The sequence below is a fragment of the Strigops habroptila genome, chromosome 3 (genome assembly GCF_004027225.2).
Source record: "Strigops habroptila isolate Jane chromosome 3, bStrHab1.2.pri, whole genome shotgun sequence".
Classification (NCBI taxonomy): Eukaryota; Metazoa; Chordata; class Aves; order Psittaciformes; family Psittacidae; genus Strigops; species Strigops habroptila.
The window spans coordinates 51603117-51621958 of record NC_044279.2 but is presented as its reverse complement, the minus strand read 5'-3'; the positions used below and the strand labels follow the sequence as shown (position 1 = coordinate 51621958).

Below are 18842 nucleotides of genomic sequence, written 5' to 3'. Positions count from 1 at the left end.
TGCTTTGTTTAGCAGCTTGGTGGGGAGAGCCTGCTCTGCCCACCCTGACGGATGGTCAGGCATGCTGACTGAGGGAGCTGCCTTGGGTTCTGCCCCAGGCAATGGGGCGAGCCCCACGACAGTGTGCCCTGGGGCATAAGGCAAACCAGTATGCTTGCTAGTCCTGTGTTTGCAACCCTCTTCTGGCCCTCACTGAGTTATCATAGAAAAATCCTTGATAGAAGGAGGTGAATAACAAGCTAAACCTCCAGCACTGGCACAGTTTGAGGCAGGTGCAGCCGAGGCTGTCCGGAATTTTGTGTGTAACTTCACTAAGCTTGCCCCATGAAGGGCATTTGTGGCTTGTCAGAAGGTCCCATCATCAGTAGGAGATGTGAATCTGATGGCACTTCAGTGGTGCTCAAACTCACTCAAAAGTGAGTTTTCTGGTCTGGGCTCAGCTTTTTGTGGGGACATGAGAAAAACCCAATCTGAGAGCTCTGCATGGCAGTCTCGGCAGAATGCTGGGAGGACTGAAAGGAGCACATTGGGGGTGGTGCCTCTCCTGCTGCACCCCTGGATTGATGAGGCACTGCAGGGAGCCTATGCTCCTGCAAATCTAAACTGCTTGGTCTGTGTAGGAACACGAGTTTCATCTCTTGGGAAGCTGGCATGCTTTGCCATCATAAAATTCAAAAGGAAAGAAAATGAGTGAGGCTTTCTGAAATGCAGGCCACTAATAAGATAATGCTTTTTTAACCATAGAAGTATCAGTTTCCAATGCGTTGTCTTTAATACATCCCAACTATAAAACTTTTTCTTGCTTTTACAGTGCAGAATAAGTACACTGTACAATTATTAAATCCATCATAACATTGTCAAGGTTTGGGTTTTTTCCAGCAAATATTTTAAGTTTTGGTTAAAAAGGAATCATCCAGTTTAACCAAAAGGGAAGGATTTCTTTTTTAATTTCAGTCCAATTGATCCTAATTTTCAAGTGCGGTTCTGGGGCTTCCCATTTCTTTTGATTGGAACTGGGTTTTGCACAGAAAAAGGAACATTCCAATTCTGAATGCTTATAATGTAAATTAAGTAGCTGCAGAAATTTAACATATATTTATTTCAATGTAAATGAAGATTTTGCACAGATAATTGCTCTTCTGTGTCTGTTTCATAAGTGTTGAGAAACAGAGTGGTGATACATTATGGTAATCAGCAGGAGCATGCAGGAAGAATCTTATGTAACAACTCTGCATGGCCTCATCTGAGCACTACACAAAGCTTACTTGTGCAGTTGTTACATTTAGACTAAGCAAATGCATTAAGTTTACTTCATATGGGTGGATAATAAGAATTTTCTGTTATTGGTACTGATATTGGCGGTTATTGGCTGGATGAAGTGTTCTCCTTGGATGTGTGTCTGACTGGATGTAACATGCTAAGTTTTGGATGCTGCATCAAGAAAATGTCCAGGAGAACTCTTAAGACAAGTGGGCAGGTGTAAGAAGAAGATCAGAAACCAAGCAGAGGAAGACAAGGGTTTAGAGAGACTAACATCTTGTTAGCAAAGGTGCTGTCTTCAGCTGAGGTTGTGAATATCCACAGAACAAGGAAAATGGTGCTAGCACTAAGAGCTTCTTGTAGAACTCCGCGTCTTAGCTCCATGGAATCTCTGAAAGGTTGGTGCCCTACCGCTGTGAGTTTACTTGTTATGTGATGATGCCAGATTAAGTTGTTCCTGCTTGGCTACTGCTTATTTTCATGCTTGTTTTTGCTCATGTATGCGCACACAGCTGTTCATATCCTTGTGTTCAAACCCATCATGGAGCTGATCTAGGTTAAAGAAGAGGGGAAGGACCACTTGTTTTGGAGTCCAGGGGTCAGAGGGCTTGCTTGGTTTCTAAGCTGGATCAGTTCACTGATAGATTTCCAAGAACAGCCTCATAAATGGTTGGGAGAGCTGATCACTGTAGAACAGGGCAGGTGGGAACAAGAAGAATTTCTGTAACCATGATTGTTTGCTTCTTGTACTAAACTATAGAAATTACAGCCTGACAGACCAACTTGGTAGTCAGCTGAGAGCAAGGGAGTGACAGCGTGGGGTGAGGAACAGGAACACAAATAGCCCTTATGGTGGCAGAGCATGGACAGGGAGGCTTGTAGAGTGCAGGAGAAGAGAATAATTGCAAAGTTTAGGGGGAGCTTTCACAAGGTCGGCACCTGCTTCTGATGCTGTTAAGTACATTGCTACGCACAGAAATCCCCGGGTACTCATTTGGAAGTCCTTTATGAGGGTAGAAGCAAGTGGTGCTCAGGTACCACCAAAACCCAGGCATAGAACACCTACCTTCAGCAGAGCTTATCTCTGTTCCTGTGCTGTCTGATTAATGGTGTAGTCTTTCCATCACCAGACCGTGTTCCCATATGGGTGAGCTCCAGATAAACTTCTGATACTGTTCCCACAGCATTCCGTTCTCGGAAGGGAGAGTCCAAGGTACACCCTTGCTGGTGTGTTTGTATTTGGGGTGTTTGGTGGGTTTTGATCAACCATTAAGTAGCGGGGTTCTGTCTTTCTGGAGATGCCAGGGAGTTTTTCAGTGTGGTTCTTCATCTCCACTAAGAGTTTCCCTGTGCAGTCACAAGAATCTTTCCCTTCTTGCTCGTTCTCAGCACAGACAAAAAGTTTGAGTAGCAGTGACAGCATGGTGCTGGTGATACTTAGCTCTTAGGTGAGGGCAAGTGAGTTCAACCCATGGGCCACAAGGCCTATGTCAGTGAGACCTTGTGTGATACTTAGCTGTGCCTTGAGTCCCTGGTCAGAGGGAAGAGCATTTTCGTCCCTCCCCTGTCATTTTTGCCAGCAAAGAGATTTTAAGCATCCCTTTCTGATGCAGCCCTTGCTGCAGTAATCTATTCCTTAAGTACCTTTCGCTTGCGTTATTGCAGTTCCTACTGCATGGGGTCATGTTCATAAGGTCCCTCAAGGCCAGATACAGCTGCTCGCTTGCACAGCCACTCGTCATAATAGGAATTACACCCATGGGTTTTCTTACTGCGCTTCTCCATGTGTTTCTTTCCCGAAGCTGGCTGGTGCCTTGCTGCCTCACCTGAAAAGCCCTGCTTGAATCAGAATCCCAACTGACTATTCTCATGTTGAGTCTGTGTACTGGGGATGTTTGTGAAGGCTTGTAGGGACACAAGAAAAGTCACAGTAGGGTGTCTTTCTGGAGGAATTTTCTTCCTCCTTGGTATGGTAGAGCCATACTTCTACTTTCCAAGCATGTTGCGAGCATATTACACATGGCGACATTTGAGGAGGGAATACGTGGCTAATTGTGCTGTCTTGGGAATTTTTCTGGATTCTCTTCATTTGATACTTATTGAAATACACTTAAAGCTTGTGTTCTTTATTATAGGAGATACTGAAGCTTTCGCAGGCATCCCCATGCCTTTTAATGTAAGGCCATTTTACAGCATCTTGCAGATTGGACGGACTTTCTCTCTTACACTGATTTTTTCTATCCTGATTGTTTCAGTCTGAAAGAAAATACCTGCCAAAACAGCTTAGTAGTTCTTAAGTGATTAGAAGGAGAAAAAAAAAAAGATGCTGTTTTTTGCATTGAAAAATTTCTTCATGCCTTTGCTTTGAAATTTAGCAGATGGGTTTTTGTCAGAAATGTGCTTTTTGCCACCCTGATGTAAATCTTCCCAGATCTGACTGAGCCTTTAGAAAAAACTAAACTAAAATATCACTCTTTCCAAATAACAAAGAACTCCACATTTTACTGGTCACATCTCCTGTCCAAGAGTCTGTCAGCACTGGGTAGAAACAAGCCGCCTTCTCTTTGCTCCTGGTCTCAGCCTACAGACTGCAGAGGAGAGTCTCCCAAGTCAGAGCACACTCAGGACAAAAGAAGATTCTGGACAATGTAATTGCTAAAAACTTCAGGTCTTTGCGGCAGTTAGAGGTGCTGTCATTTTTTCAAGCTGTTTCTATTGTGGCAGAGATGGCCTTAGCTCAGAGTCTGTCTCCTGCAAGCTTTGAGGTCTCAGCCTAACCAAAGGTGGCCAGGATTTTAAACTCGGGCAAAATAGTGTATTTTTCATTAGCCAGCTATTTGGAAACGGGAGAAATATTTTGGTAGAAACTTTGTGACTTTTTCATTGGAAGAAATGCAAAAGGGCCCAGGACTGGAAACTTCCACGTATTAAAGCTTAAGAGAGAGGTAAGCAACTGAAAACAGGGCCTCAGAGACGTATGGGGCAGTCTTAGCAATAGGTAGTACTATATCAGCCTCATCTGTAAAAGGTATTCTTGGAACAAAAGTACTGGTTAGGTTGTGTAAGAGTTAGCCCGAGGCTGTGTTAATGAAGAGTAAGGACTATTGTAATATATTTTACTCTGGGACTGAAAGTTGAATGAACGGCTTTAGTTCTCTCACTTCCTAATTTCTGATGCCTGAGAGCTATTCCTGCAGCGACACAATTAATTCAACATCACTCTGTGAATGGTTTCGTTTTCAAAGGGGAGGTTAGGGAAGAGGAAGCAGTGAGAGCTCCTGGGCTTCAGGGGCATCACATGGTGGAAAAGCAAGGGAACTCACAGAAATCACAGTTCTGCAGAGGAAGAACTTCTCCCTGCCCACACATGCCCTGCCATGCCACTGGTAGCCCACAGGAAGCGACAGAGAGCTGAGGGAGAGACCTTCCCAACTGGAGAGTCGTCTTTTTCTTTTGGTGTGTGTGATTGCTTAGCATGGAAACAGCTGATGGGACTTTCTCATTGGCTTTCTGAAGAACGTCACTCTTGGAGGTGAAGCATGAAAAATTTCAGCGTCAAAGTTGCAAGCATTTGAAACTAGAGAATGATAATGAAATCCTGATGCAACATAACTGCAGTGAGCTTTTCTGAACTTGTACTTTCGATAATGATAATTTGAGTGTGCTGGGAAATAGCCACAGAAACCAGGAGTCTGAAATCAATGGAGTTATTTAAGATTTACACTGGTGTAACTGAGACTGGAGTTTGGCATTTAGTGCTATAATGTTTTTAATGGATGTTTCATTAAGAATTAGACCAAAAATATGTTACTAATAAACAGCATTTAATTTAGAACCCAGCTGTTGGGTAAGCAAACAACCAACACACGAGTATTTCTTTCAAAAACACAGTGGTATCAGCTATCCTTGTGTGAATCCAAAGCAGCGCTCCAGACTTTACACGAGATAGTACATGGCATCCTCCCAGTGTCATTCTAGCGATAACAGTATTTCTGATAAACAGTGCCCTGGGCCATTTGCTGAAGGTTGAATCACAGTCTTAAGAGACAGTGAGAACAAGGCCATGCACATCTCAGTTTCATTATTCCTTCCATCTACCAAAATAAACACCAGGGAGCTCCTCTTGGAGAAGCAGAGAAGCTCAGCAGCCTTATGGGTAGTGAAAGTAGCCCTGCATGGTATATCTGAATTGCTTTTTCTGATTATTATTGTCCCAAAGAGTCATTAAGAGTTAGTTTCACATGGCTACACACAGCTCTGCAGGATGGGGAATTGCGTGTTCTGATCTGTTTTGCTGCCAGAGGGTGGGAACATTTCCTTTGTGTTGCTTGAAGAGGAGAGTAGAGGCTGGTGGGCAAAGAGTTAACAGACCTACTCACAGGAACCTGCTGAGCTCCCTGTGAATCTCTTGGTGGGTCATTGAATGGGAAAATAAATAACTCAGGAAGTCAGGAATTTCCATAGCATCCCAGACAAGCACTCCAGTGCGCTCAGTATCCTGTCCCTGATGGAGCCAGATGCTTCAGGAGGATACAAGCATCCCTGCCGTGTACAATTACGGGATGTAAGGAAGGATAACTGAATGGGTAGGGCACAATTTAAGACCTTGCAATCAATATTCTGCTTTGCCACAGACCTCTCTAGGGCAAATCTGCCTCCTCCCTTCCTGGAAGAGCAGCCAGTGTTCAGTATATGGCTAGCCATGCGCCTGGAAATCCCCTCTCTAGCCATGCCTGTGAGTGTTCTCGTAAATCATGTGCCGGGTAAGCATGCCCTGGCCTGGTTACTGCTTGCATCTCCCTTGAGTCTGTCCTGTTCCCTTCCATTCTCTGGTACCCCAGATCTCCTCATGGAGGAGAAGTACTTTCAGTTTTCTGAGGAGCTCAAGAAACTATTGGTGGAGTAAATAGATGAGGTCTTTACCTGTTACAAAGCACCTTGGACCAGAATTCTGTAGGCTAAAGTCAGTAAAAATCAGGCACGCAACGAAGTTTTATATACTTAATCGTATTTTAAGCAGAAGGTTGTGTTAGGTGACGTTCAGAAGTCCCTTCCAACCTCTTTCTGTGAGGCTGAATGCACTGAAACATAGAAACGATTATCTCATTTTAAAAATGTGGTCAGGCTTCCATCATTGACAAAAGCCAGCAAGGTTAGATCCCAGATTAAGCTGGATAGTTGCTGTTTGTGTAGTAAACTCTGTGTCACCATAGCTGCCAGAAAGGCTGGCCAGTTTCACTCTGTGTGGTAGTGAGAGTTGTATGTGCATGTCAGGAGCATCTTCTTCCTAGAGCCCAGCTCTCAAAGTTCCATCCTGATGACAAAAGGAGTTATCCTCCCCAGTATGAGCAGCAGGAGCAAGGTTTTCAGGCAGACCTAACACGAAGGCTTGTATTCAGGCACAAGTCCTTTTTGAACATGTGTTTCCAGATGGAAATCGGTGTGTATTGAGTGGTTTTGAAAATCCAAAGAATATTTAAGGGCCTGAGGTAGAAAGAAAAAAGGAACCAAACTTTTCTTAAAGTCTTATCAAAACAGCTGGCTCTGAGCCCTTGCAAATGTGGAGTCAGGCTGTCCTGAAGACTGGATCCATAATAAATGGCGTATAAAATATCTGCACTTAAATATGCTACGTATGTCAGCACTGGGATTATTTTTTTCCCCCCAAGGTCTGAAAAGTCCCTTCATAAAGATCCCTGCAAATTTCTGCATGGAAACGATGTTCAGAACCACCGTGCTCAAGAATTATGTTTCTGTTGAGCTGCAGGATAAAATCATGGAAATCTATCTTGAATGGATACCATTTGAACATTGTCCCTACAGCACATACACCATTTATCCCCTCCTTTGTAGTATTTATGGTCTGTGGTTTTGGAACCAAGTAACAGGACTCGCTGTATCTTATCCTGCCTTATTTGTTGCAGACCGTATTTTGTATGCAAGGAAACAACAGACAAAATAGCCTCCAAAAGAAAGGAAGAATGAGATAGTTTCCTAAGTTGTCTTTGCCTGAGTTGGCAGCTGCTCCACTTCATTCAGCTTTTTGTTCCCCAGTGAGTGCTGTGCGTGTGTAGCAACAATGGGGTGATGCAGTTACACCGCGGGCTCATGGTGGAGTTCCGTCACATCCATTCATAAATACAGCCTGGGCTGGCGCGCTGAGGAAGCCAGGCCCCAGAGGAACCGGCTCCACAGCCCAGGCGCTGCTGCCAGAGCCGCTCATGGCCCGGCACTGCTCTGGTCAGAGACTTGCCCCCAACGTCCAACAGGGAATCCTTGCTCCGTTCATTGGGCTTTTTACAACGCAGCCGGGTTGTCACAGCTTTTATCAAATCCCCCTTTTCAATGAACATTCTCAGGATCTCTTACAGCAGGGTAAATTCACAGCTTTTCACAGTTGTTAAGTATACCTGTTAGAGATAATCAACTTGTGATGTGATTTAGTGATGGTCTTGGCAGTCCTGGGGTAATGGTTGGACTTGATGATTTTAAAGGTCTTTTCCTACTGAGTTGATTCTATGAAATCCCGAGTCACATTAAGCAGGGAGTATAATTTCAAGCATGGCATCTGCCCCTGGATCACCCTGCCAGTGTTTTGGCTTTACTCTCACTTTTTCCAGTTCTGAAAACATTGTTCTCTCCTGTTGCTATGAGAAATACCCACACGACCAACAGGAAACACAAACTGACTGTGGAAGCAAACAGTGGAACTGAATCTAAAAAGTACACTGTTGAAAGTGCTTAAAAGACAAAAAAAAAAAAAAATGCAGAGAAAAATGTGCCATCTTTCAGATGCTTAGTGTTAGTCATCGTACATATTGCATTAGTACAATAATGTAGCAATAGCAAGTGGAGAAATTCTGGCATAGATAAGATTTTTTTTTATATTGTTCTTTTTAAAGTGGGATGTCCTCACTAGTCTTCATGAAATGCCCTCTGGAACAGCAAGTTACTATTTTCTGTACTTGCAGATGGAAAAACAGAGACATAGACACTTATGTGTAATAGATGCTCTTTGTTACAGTAGCAAAAATAGACATTTAGGAGGGAAAATATTTCTGTTTTTAAACTGCGTCCATTAGATGTGAGATCACTGAGATCCGGTAAATGTAGTAAATGGGCATGATATTCCCACAGCAGCTTTTCAGGCTCTTGTTTTGGAGAATGCCGGCGAGCTAAAGGCCAGCACTCGGCACACGAAGGCCCCGCTTTGGGAAGGAATCCCTGTTTATGTCAACAGTGAAGCATGTGCTTTGGAGAGGTTTGAATTGGGGCTTAAATGTGAACTAGCGAAGGAATCCTGCTGCCTTTTGTATTTAGGAGTACAGATGACACATTCCATGCTCGAATTTACGTAAATCCTGACTCTTTAATGCATGTCTGATTGGTGCTTTCTTAGATTATCCAAGCAATGCATACATGACTGGTGAACAGTATTGTCACTTTAGATATCTCCAGCATCCTTTCCATTTATCATACCAGGTCCCGCACCTAAAAAAAGTCCTTTTCTGGTTTCCATTTTGCAATTTTAACTTTTAAGAAAGAGGAAGAGATCAGTGGCTTTAACAGTTATTTGTGAAGTAATTAAATGTATATGTGGAAAATCAACCACCCTTTAATACAAAAATGCCAAAAAGCTCTTGCAGCTTTGCCAGCTTTGGGACCCTAAGCACTCAGCAAAGAACCCAAGGTTTGGATCCAAGCTCCTAAATCTGATCAGCTCAGGAAATGCAGGAGCATCAAGAGGTATCTGGTAGACTTATAGCTCAGTATTTTGTATTGTTTGTATGGATATGTTATATATAACAACAGCCCTACTGTTACTCTTCTGCTGCTGGTTGTAAAGGAGAGTAGAGTTGCAGTTAGGCTTTTGACAGCCCTTGAGAAATGACCCACTCGGTCACTGAGCAGGATTGTCCTCAGCCTTGGAATTGCAAAGGGTTTCATGACAAGGATGCTGAACAAGGACTCTTCATCAAGGACTCAAGCAATAGGACAAGGGCTGATGGGTTCAGACCTAAACAGGGGAAGTTCAGGTTAGATATAAGGAAGAAGTTCTTTACTGTGAGGGTGGTGAGGCACTGGAGCAGGCTGCCCAAGGAAGTTGTGAATGCTCCGTCCTTGGCAGTGTTCAAGGCCAGGTTGGACAGAGCCTTGGGCGACGTGGTCTAGTGTGAGGTGTCCCTGCCCATGGCAGGGGGTTGGAACTAGATGGTCTTAAGGTCCTTTGCAACCTAAACCATTCTATGGTTCTATGATTCTGCATTGCCATTGGCTTGAGCTCAGCACAGCTTGGACTGGGGTGGCAATAGCATTCATGCTGATCCCTGCCAACTTCCTTTGAGTTACCAGGCTGAGCTCTTGGCAGCTGTACATCCCAGGTAGGGCTCTGAGAAGGTTGCCTACCTTCAGGCGTTTCTCACTGGTCTGATCAAACCTGTTTAGCTGTCTAGGCTTTAGCTGATGCTGGCCTATATTATTTTGGCCTTATTATTTTGTGGTTGCTGATGCACAACACCTCACCATAAAGCTAAGATCTTGTCAAGGGCTAAGTGATACTTAAATTAAACAAAACTAAAATGAAACCTTGTTAAACAGTAGTTTTGCAGTCTTTGGTTTCTTCCTTAAATACAGCCATAATGCATTTTCTCTGGACACTGGTATTCCCAAATGAGTGCCATCTTGGATGGGCAAAAGCTGGGTGGCTGCAAGGCTCAGATCAGTTTCCAAGTATGCAAATGTTTCCCTAAATTTAGTTTTGATAAACGAAGATTAGGAAGCTTGCTGGGGTAACCTTTATTGTTTCTTCTCCCAAGCATACCAAAACTGAGATGCAAAAGGGGAATATAAAAATCACAACACAAAAAGTGCTGTGGAAGAGGCTAAAGCTAAGTTTGTTGCTTCTGCACGCCATGCCTCCCTGCCTGCTGGAGCCAGTGAGTGCTGAAGCTGTGGTGGTTGCTGCCACAAGGAGCACAAGGTCTGGCAAACCTGGGTGTTACATGACCCATATGGATCCTGGGGTGTGCTATCATTTAGAGGCTCTGCTTGGCTGTGAAATGAATCTGGTGGTTTAAATCTGGTTTAGAGCAGTCATCATGGTGGGAATAGTTGCAATAAATACAGTGCTGCAGTCCCCTTGTGGTCACAGAAACCGGATTGATTCAAAATGGAGGAGGAGATAAAAGATGCATGGCTGAAATAATTTACCTTCTTGTGACAGTCCTCTACTGTCAGGACTGCAGAGGAGTGATCTTTTTCTTTGTGGAGAAGGTGGTGTACCGCTACTCACTGCAGGATCTGATGCAGAGACCATTGTCATCCAAAAGATACCATCTATCAGCTTCAGTTTAGATGGGATGTCAGGGAAAACTTGAAAATGGCTAAATAAGTCTATGGCAGAAACTCAAGCCAAGTTACTAGTATTGTGAACATTAGTTTGAAACTGGAAGCTGGGGGGCATTATAGGGTATATATATTATAGAGGTGTTGAAAAGTTCAAGAAAATGAATTATGTATCATGTTCTGCAGGACCTTTCCTAGTGCTTGTGCATTGTATCAAAATTGTCATGAATGGGTATTGAAATCCTCAGTTATTATTGGCTTGAATAAGTAGATCCTACTGATTCCTCTTTCCAGTCATTTTCACTGCCAGCATTTCCATCACAGCCATGAGGGTACTCCTCATTAGACACAGAAAAGCGTTTCTTTTCCTTCAAATTCATTTTGAGTGTGCTAGTAAAATCACCAAGGGATGATAAAGTTTCACCAAAAAAAAAAACCAAAAAAGAAACCCAAAAGTTAATTAAAAGTTACTGCCTTTTTAGTTCTGTACATGCTGAAGTAAAAATAAAACTATGGAATGGAAAGTACCTGAACTATTTTAACCATTAAAACTACTAGACCATATAGAAGAATGGGGAAGTTGATCCATGTGACACACACTTAAGAACCTTCTTTATAAAAACAACAAAGACAACCCTACAGTATTCTGGAGGAATGGCTCAGTCCCTATATTGCAAAATCTGGGGCTGTTACTTCAGTGCGTTATAGGGTTCTTTCAAGGAAGATTTGCTGAAAATAGTGCAATTCATAGTTTTATATTTTTGTTTGAGCTTTAATTTTCTCTTGTCAGTGCCATCTGCAGCTTGCAAAATGAAAGTCCACCAGTAAACTATGTACACATGCAGAGAATCTCCATGAAGCTTGGAGAGGATAAAAACACTGTGTCATGGAAGGGCAGGCTGCTTGTCCTGATTGGTTTTTTGTACTTTTTGTGTTGTGTCACTTAACTTTGGATGGAGAGAAAGTTCCTGTGAAGCAAACTGAACTCCCCATCCCTGGAGGTATTTAAAAGATGTGTAGATGTGGCACTTAGGGGCATGGTTCAGTGGTGGCCTTGCAGTGCAAGGTTAACTGTTGGCCTCGATGATCTTAAAGGTCTTTTCCAACCCAAATGATTCTATGAAACAGAAGTGGTAGCCCTATCTACAAAATAAGCCACTTGCTGTATCACACAATGACAGTTGGGCTGATAAGATACTCAAAATGAGCTCATTTTTTTTCCTTTCACCCATGAGGTGACCATCCAGATGGTGTACTTCACGGGTCTTAGAGCTAGTTGCGGGCTGAGACAGTGGTTCGAGTGCACAGCAAATGTGGATTTATGATTTTTCATAGAAGAGTACAGGCACTTTGCTCGTGTGTCATGTTGACCAGAGATAAGCTCCTTCTGCCAATTCCAGTTTATTAAAAAAGCCATTGACAGGTTTAGTTGGCATCTCATCTGGCATAAAGCACGTTGCTGAAATCTGTCCACAGCACTCTGGCACTGTGCTGTGCCAGGGATCATCTGTTGTCCTGCAGCTACCATGGTGAGTAAAAACCCACCGTGTGACCTGAATACCACGGCAGAAATGGTGGTGTGGGCCTGTGCATGATCTCCAGCAAACCAGGCTGGCTGGCTGATGGGATAATGGCAGAGCCAGAATTAACTATTGCACAGCCACAGCCTCAGGTGGATGAGTTTTTTGTATCTCTGTCGTCAGTACTGGAGAGTTTAGGCTGCATCTGCTGGTGTGTTCCAGCTCCTTTTGCTGCACATCTGAGGTTCACTCGTGAATCTGGCATTAGGTTTTTTACCTTAATAGATTTTGTTAGTAGAATTTGACAACCTGAAAAATAAAAGTGTCACCATTTTTGGTTTGTGCTGGCCAGGCAATTTCAGCTCCTGGATAGATGGTTCATAGACAAGACTAATTAAATAGAATGTATTACTTGGACTAATAAACCCCTGAGTTTTAGTATTCAAATAGCAGCAGTTTTTTGGGAAGCTCTTTCATGCTGAATGCAATATGCTGGTTATTTTACCACAGTGATCTTTATTTTAAAGAATTCGGTGGTATATTATTTAAAGTTCAAAATGTAAGTGTGGACCAGAGCTGACACATAACAGAAAAAATACATCAGTAGCCTGTGGATCCCCATATGAAATAAAATCCATGAAAAGTGTGACAATTCCAGTCTGGGCGCCTTCATTTGTTTTATGTACAAAATGAAGATGTCAGAAATGACCCATTTCTCTGTTGGATTACCTAGAGATTTTAGCCTCATCATACATTCAGTGAAGCATCATATTGACCATCAGAAGTTTGTATAATAACAGTGTAGATGATCATATATAGGGGTGTTTAGAAACAGACAGAGTTGGCTCCAAATGCTCAAGCCTTATGTTCCACGTGTCACCACCCTTCCTTCCCCAAAGCTGGCTGCAAGGAAATTGCCTCATTAAGCTCTACAGTCTGAAGCTGCCTGTAAAAAATCTGGCCTCTTTTCAGAAGGACATACTAGTTTGAAATTGTGCACCACTGTGCTTTAAAAGAAGTCTTATCATTCCCTCCCCCCCCCCCCCAAAAAAAAAAGTGCTTTATGAGTGTAGTCTGTTACAAGAGTTTCCAAACTGGTGCCCAGCTCTTCCATTTGAAAATGCCTTGACCCTTGAAGTGGCTTGTTGCCATTGCCCTCTCACAAACAGGTGAATGCTTACAATGCACCTAAAACACGCCCAAGCTAATAATGGGAGATTTTCTTGATCTGAGCTTTTGCCAGATAGGTACTCTGGGAGAAAGGCCGAGGAATTTGTCCCGTTCCCATCGTTAAACAAGCAATTCCAGTATTAGGAAATCACTAAGCTCCCAATAGTGTAAGAGCAAGCCTCAGCTATTAAAAAAAAAAAAAAAGTAAAAAAATCCCCAAACCCAATGTTTACCCAGTTAAACAAAAGTACCTGTTCTTACCTTAAAAAAAAAGCTTTGCCAGCAGCAGCAGGAAGGTGGTGTCAGACAAAGAAGCCCTTCTCCTTACCTTTTGCTAAAAGGAAAGGAAGAACCTTGTGAGGTGCGGAATTTTGCTTATCTTGATTTCATCACCAGAAGACCCACTGTGCTCACATTTTGTTGCGTCTTCAAAAGGCATTTGCCTCAGTGTCTGACTGCTGAGGCTTCTGACTCCATTCCCAATACGTTAAATGCTAAAGCTTCCCTTCTCTCCAGGGGTGGGAGTCTAGCAGGGAGTGCAGGCAGGGACAGGCAGTTCTGGGAGGCCTGGGTTTAGGTGTACCCTTCTCCATCAAACTCCTGCTGTGATGAAGCCAATGTGTGAACCATGTGTTTGGTAATGGTGGTCGTAATTTCTTTAGTACGCCAACAGTGTATGCATCCCACTGAGCCGACTTGACATTTCAGGTTCTGAGCTGCAGGGTTATTCACTGGTTGCACGTGGTTGTGGTTATGCACCAGCTGTGGCAATGCAGTGGTGGTGGCCATGAGATACCTCTGATCCTCTGAGAGCATCATCCTTGCTCACAGAGCATCAGGATGAATTACAGGAGTGACAGAAATCAGGGCATGACCTGGAGGTGGCTACAAAGAGCTTGGGGTGATCTCTGCACTACATCTGGTGCAGGAGTCATTCCAGTGCACAGGCAAGGACTGGTGCAACCAAGAGCAGGTTGCAGCACTCCATTTCTGTATTGTGGGTTATACTGGTGCCTGCGGGAGCTCAGCAGCAGAGTGCAGTGGTCCATGAGATGAGGAGCCTACAGCCAGTCACATGAATTCAGTGTTCAGTGCTCCCCAGGCCATCTTAAGCAAACCCTCCATGACCCAGCTTCCTTTGACATTACACTTCATTTATATTCTGACTCTGCACCCATAGTATGGCACCATTTTTCCTCTAACCTGGTTTCCAGAGGAGGGAAATGTGAGTGCCTGGGCTGGCAGGGAGCTCCTCCCCTGCAAGGACCCTCCTGTGCTCAGCTGGGCTTAGATGCAGACAGGGATGGTGGTTGCCTTCCTCCAAAGCACAGGCCCTCAACCACAAGGGTTCTGAATGAATGCAGTATGTAGTTTACTGAGACATGTATCTTCACTGACCTTGGGCTGCATTTCTTGAGGATATCCAAAGGTATCTGACCCCCCACCATGTGCTATGCCAAATTCTAATCTTCTCCAAAAAATACAGCCATTGGAAACTATGGCTAATGTTGGTTAAATCACCTGCTTTCCTTAACCCTTTCCTTGGACACAGCAGCACTTTTTTTGTTGTGGTTTCTCCCCTTCCATAAAACGCCAGCCTGAGGCAGAGGGCAAAGCGTGGGAAAGTTTAGCTCCAGTGACTGAGACTTGGGAAAGCTGCTCGCAGTGAAAAGCATTGCTTACAGTGGAGCTGTGTTGGGGTAGGTACAGTATAGCTGCAAGCCAGTTAACTTGACCACAGATCCTTTTTCAAGGATAGTCCCACAGTCCCTGGCTTTTGGGACAAAAGGTGAACATGGGGAAGGCTCAGTCTGCCCACAGTATTGCAGCAGAGGTTTTTCATGTTGTACTCTGTTTCACTGTGGTGTTACTCACCAAGCTGAGGGAACAAACTTCTGAGTCAGATTGTACGCAAGTAGCCCAGACACTCCAGACATTTTGATGACAACTCACTCTGGCTTTAGCTCGTATCATCCACATCACTGTGAATATTTTTGTCTCTAATACAGCTGGCTCTAATCTCATCCATGTCCTTTTTCCTGGGACAGTTTGAAAAGCCATCCTTCACAGCCTCCTGTTGGCAGATGCACCTTCAGAGAAAGGTTGGGATGCTTCATTATATTAAGTAGGGCAGTTTGACAAGGAGAGGACATGATTTTGCAGCTAGCAGCAGCTGGGTAGTAGCCAAGAAAAATGAGTGTTTGTGACCCACCATGGCTGATTGTGCCCATCACAAACGTAAATGTCATCAGCATTTACCAGATACTCTGCATTTGATGTGTTCTCTGAGCGTGGCTAGGATGATAAATCAAACCTCCATACATGAATATTTCAAACTTGCCTCAATAACCTGGTATTGTGTAGAGAAAGTGGGGAGTGTTGGTCACAGCTCAGCTCTGCAGCTTTGTAGTCATACCCCATACTGGGTTCCTGGACTGACACAAGTGCCCATGGAAGCCCGTGGAGGTCAGTGCCCAGCTCTTGTCTTCAGCTTCCGTGCCTGAAAGTGGGAATGGTTCTCACCGCCCCTGTCAGATGCTGCCAGGGCTCTGGTTAAAATACTCTGCTGTAAAACTGCTACCAAAACCTGTGTTTTCCCACTGCCTGAAGCTTTTGGGAGAGACCCAGCTCTTAGGGAGACAGAGGCATCAGTGGATTTACAATACTGGTACCTTTTCCAGTGTTGTAGAAAGGCTGCCTTTAGGAGAAAACCCACGTTTATTGTAGCACCACCTGCACACCTTACTCAGTGCCTTACACAGTGATACTCTCACAGTCCCAACACACTGCAGGTGATTGGCGTCGTGTTTATACAGTTACTGCTTGAGTTTTATTTTTCAGTTTCTGTTATAACCAAGTCTTTGTCAATGTTTTCTCACACTTGTTTTTTTTTTAAATAACCATATTATTTGGTCTTCCAATGTATTATCAAGAATGGGGAACATCCCGTAATATTTTAATAGTCATCTTCTTCATCTCTGTGTCTGGTTTAAATGTATTGAATACTTTGCATTTGTTTGTTTCTACTTCATGTTTTATAACGGGATTCCTACAGAGTTCCAAAATCGGTGTTGCTATGCTGTATGCTGCTCTTTCTCCAAGTGTTATGAAGTATAATTTGTAATGTAGTGGTCTTGGAGACTTGGTTGCATGTTTTTGACTTACGTATTTTTCTAGTATTGAATCATGGAACGGTTTAGGTTGGAAAGGACCTTAAGATCATCAAGTTCCAACCCCCCTGCCATGGGCAGGGGCACCTCACACTAAACCATGTCGCCCAAGGCTCTGTCCAACCTGGCCTTGAACACTGCCAGAGATGGAGCATTTACCACTGCTTTGGGCAACCTGTTCCAGTGCCTCACCACCCTCACAGTAAAGAACTTCTTCCTTATATCTAATGTAAACTTCCCCTGTCTAAGTTTGAACACATTAGCCCTTGTCCTGTCACTACCGTCCCTGATGAAGAGTCCTTCCCCAGTATCCTTGTAGGCCCCCTTCAGATACTGGAAGGCTGCTATGAGGCCTCCACGCAGCCTTCTCTTCTCTAGGCTTAACAGCCCCAACTTTCTCAGCCTGTCTTCATACAGGAGGTGCTCCAGACCCCTGATCATCCTCATGGTCCTTCTCTGGACTTGCTCCAACAGCTCCATGTCCTTAACATGGAGGACACCAGAACTGCACACAGTGCTCCAAGTGGGGCCTCACGAGAGCAGAGGAGGAGAATCACCTCCCTTGACCTGCTGGTCACACTCCTAATGCAGCCCAGGACAAAGTTTGTTTCTGGGCTGCAAGCGCACACTGAAGCCAGGTCATGTTCAATTTCTCATCAACCAACACCTCTGAGTCTTCTTCCGCAGGGCTGCGCTCTCCACTAACAGATCCGTTTGCTTTCTGCTCTCTAGGACTGCCTTAAAGCTTGTCAAGAACAGATCGAGGCGGTGCTAGTAAACAGCCTTAGTCAAGTCCGGCAGCAGCAACAGCAAAGCAATCCTTCTAAGACGGTGGACGAACTGGACCAGGCCAGCACTCCCACAGATGTGAGAGACATCAACCTGTGAGGACATCAGCACAGAAAGTCACGCTTGCTCCCCCAGCCCTTCTATTTTTGTTATTATTTTTAGAGTGATTTTTTTTTTTAATCTGCTCCCACATAGAACGTATTTAAAGCTCTTTTAGGTAAAAAAAAAAAAAAAAATACAAAAACTGAATAATGAAAATTAAAAAAAAGCATTTGGTGCCTGTGATGTTCTACAGAAGGGAATCCCACAATATATTTGGTAATTGCTATTTGATTATGTATCAGTGATATTAAATGCTTATAAAAGCATACGAAGTAGCTAGATAAATGTAAGCCTGCATTTGTGGGAACAAAGTAGAGTATACTTGTCTGTGTATTATGACCTAGTGCATACACCCCTTTTTTAGATTTAAGAAAGGAATCGTGTGTGCGGTTTTATGGCTTGACTAGATTGCAAAGCAATAGAATAAGGGGTTTAGGGCAAAGTGGGAAAAGATCCCTGAAGCAATTGAACCATTTTGGATGCAGAAGAGATTTGCTGATCTGTCACCTCTGTTATTAGTCAGAAGTGTTTGTTGGATCTCTGTATGTTAGTTTTGTTTACTCTTGCTGTCTGTGGTAGCTGCTACCTAAGAAAGAAGATGCTTTATTTTGCCAGCCGGAAGAGCAGGTGGTTTTTTGTTGTTGTTGTTGTTGGGTTTTGTTTATTTTTCTTGGGTTTTTTTTTAACTTCCCCCTTTCCCCTCTCGACTTTTTCTACTTTTCCTTCAGAAATGGCTCATTCTAAACACAGCAGCATCTTTGGCATAAGGGCAGTTCCGATTACCCAACTGTGGGCCAAGCCAAAGTTACCAAGTGTTCACATTAGATGGGGGAATGCACCAATTAAATCAGACCACCTCTGACCTTTGGATTGCAAGATGCAGTGGATCATCTGTGAAAAGCATTATATTCCTTTACAGTGCTAATGCTTCACGTCAGTGTTAACTTGTGGCAGCTCCTTAGCTTGGCCGTAAAGACATTTAAATGATGCTCTGTCCATCTTCATTTTTAACATAACCTCATTGTGTTAAAGAAGATGAGATTCGGTTTGGTCCCTCTTCCAGCTACCCACCTTCCCCCACTGCCCCACACACGTTTTCAGCATTTCATTAACTTTATTGATCCACAGTGAGCGTTTTTGTAAACCATTTCATTCGAAAAGCACTTTGAAAATTGTTCCTAAGGGATTAAATGAGATGGTTTATGACGATTTTGCCAAGGAAAAAAAAAAAAAAGAAAAAAAGAGAAAAAAGAAAAGAAAAACTAAAGAAAAAAAGAGAAGTCACAAAAGCAAAGCATATAGCTTTTTATAGTCAATATTTTCCAGTATCTGGTGTACTTTGTTAGTTGCGGTGTTGCTGGAAATGCCAACACCTGCTTCCGATGACATTCCTGTCATGACATTCCGGATAAAAGCCTGACGATTTGTATTGTTCAGTGTCACAGAAGGATCTTAATACCACCTGCATGCTTATCTATGGACAATG

General features: G+C 43.5%; 1 protein-coding gene across 1 annotated transcript in view; it reads left to right on the top strand.

Moving 5' to 3' along the window:
- Nucleotides 1–18579, top strand: part of CCND2 (cyclin D2) — a 35323-nt gene extending 16744 nt beyond the window's left edge. Inside the window, exon 5 of the mRNA XM_030478939.1 lies at nt 17198–18579. Coding sequence (XP_030334799.1) covers nt 17198–17353 — 156 coding nt within the window. The 3' untranslated portion in view covers nt 17354–18579. The remainder of the gene's footprint in view (nt 1–17197) is intronic.
- The last annotated feature ends 263 nt before the right edge of the window (nt 18580–18842 follow it).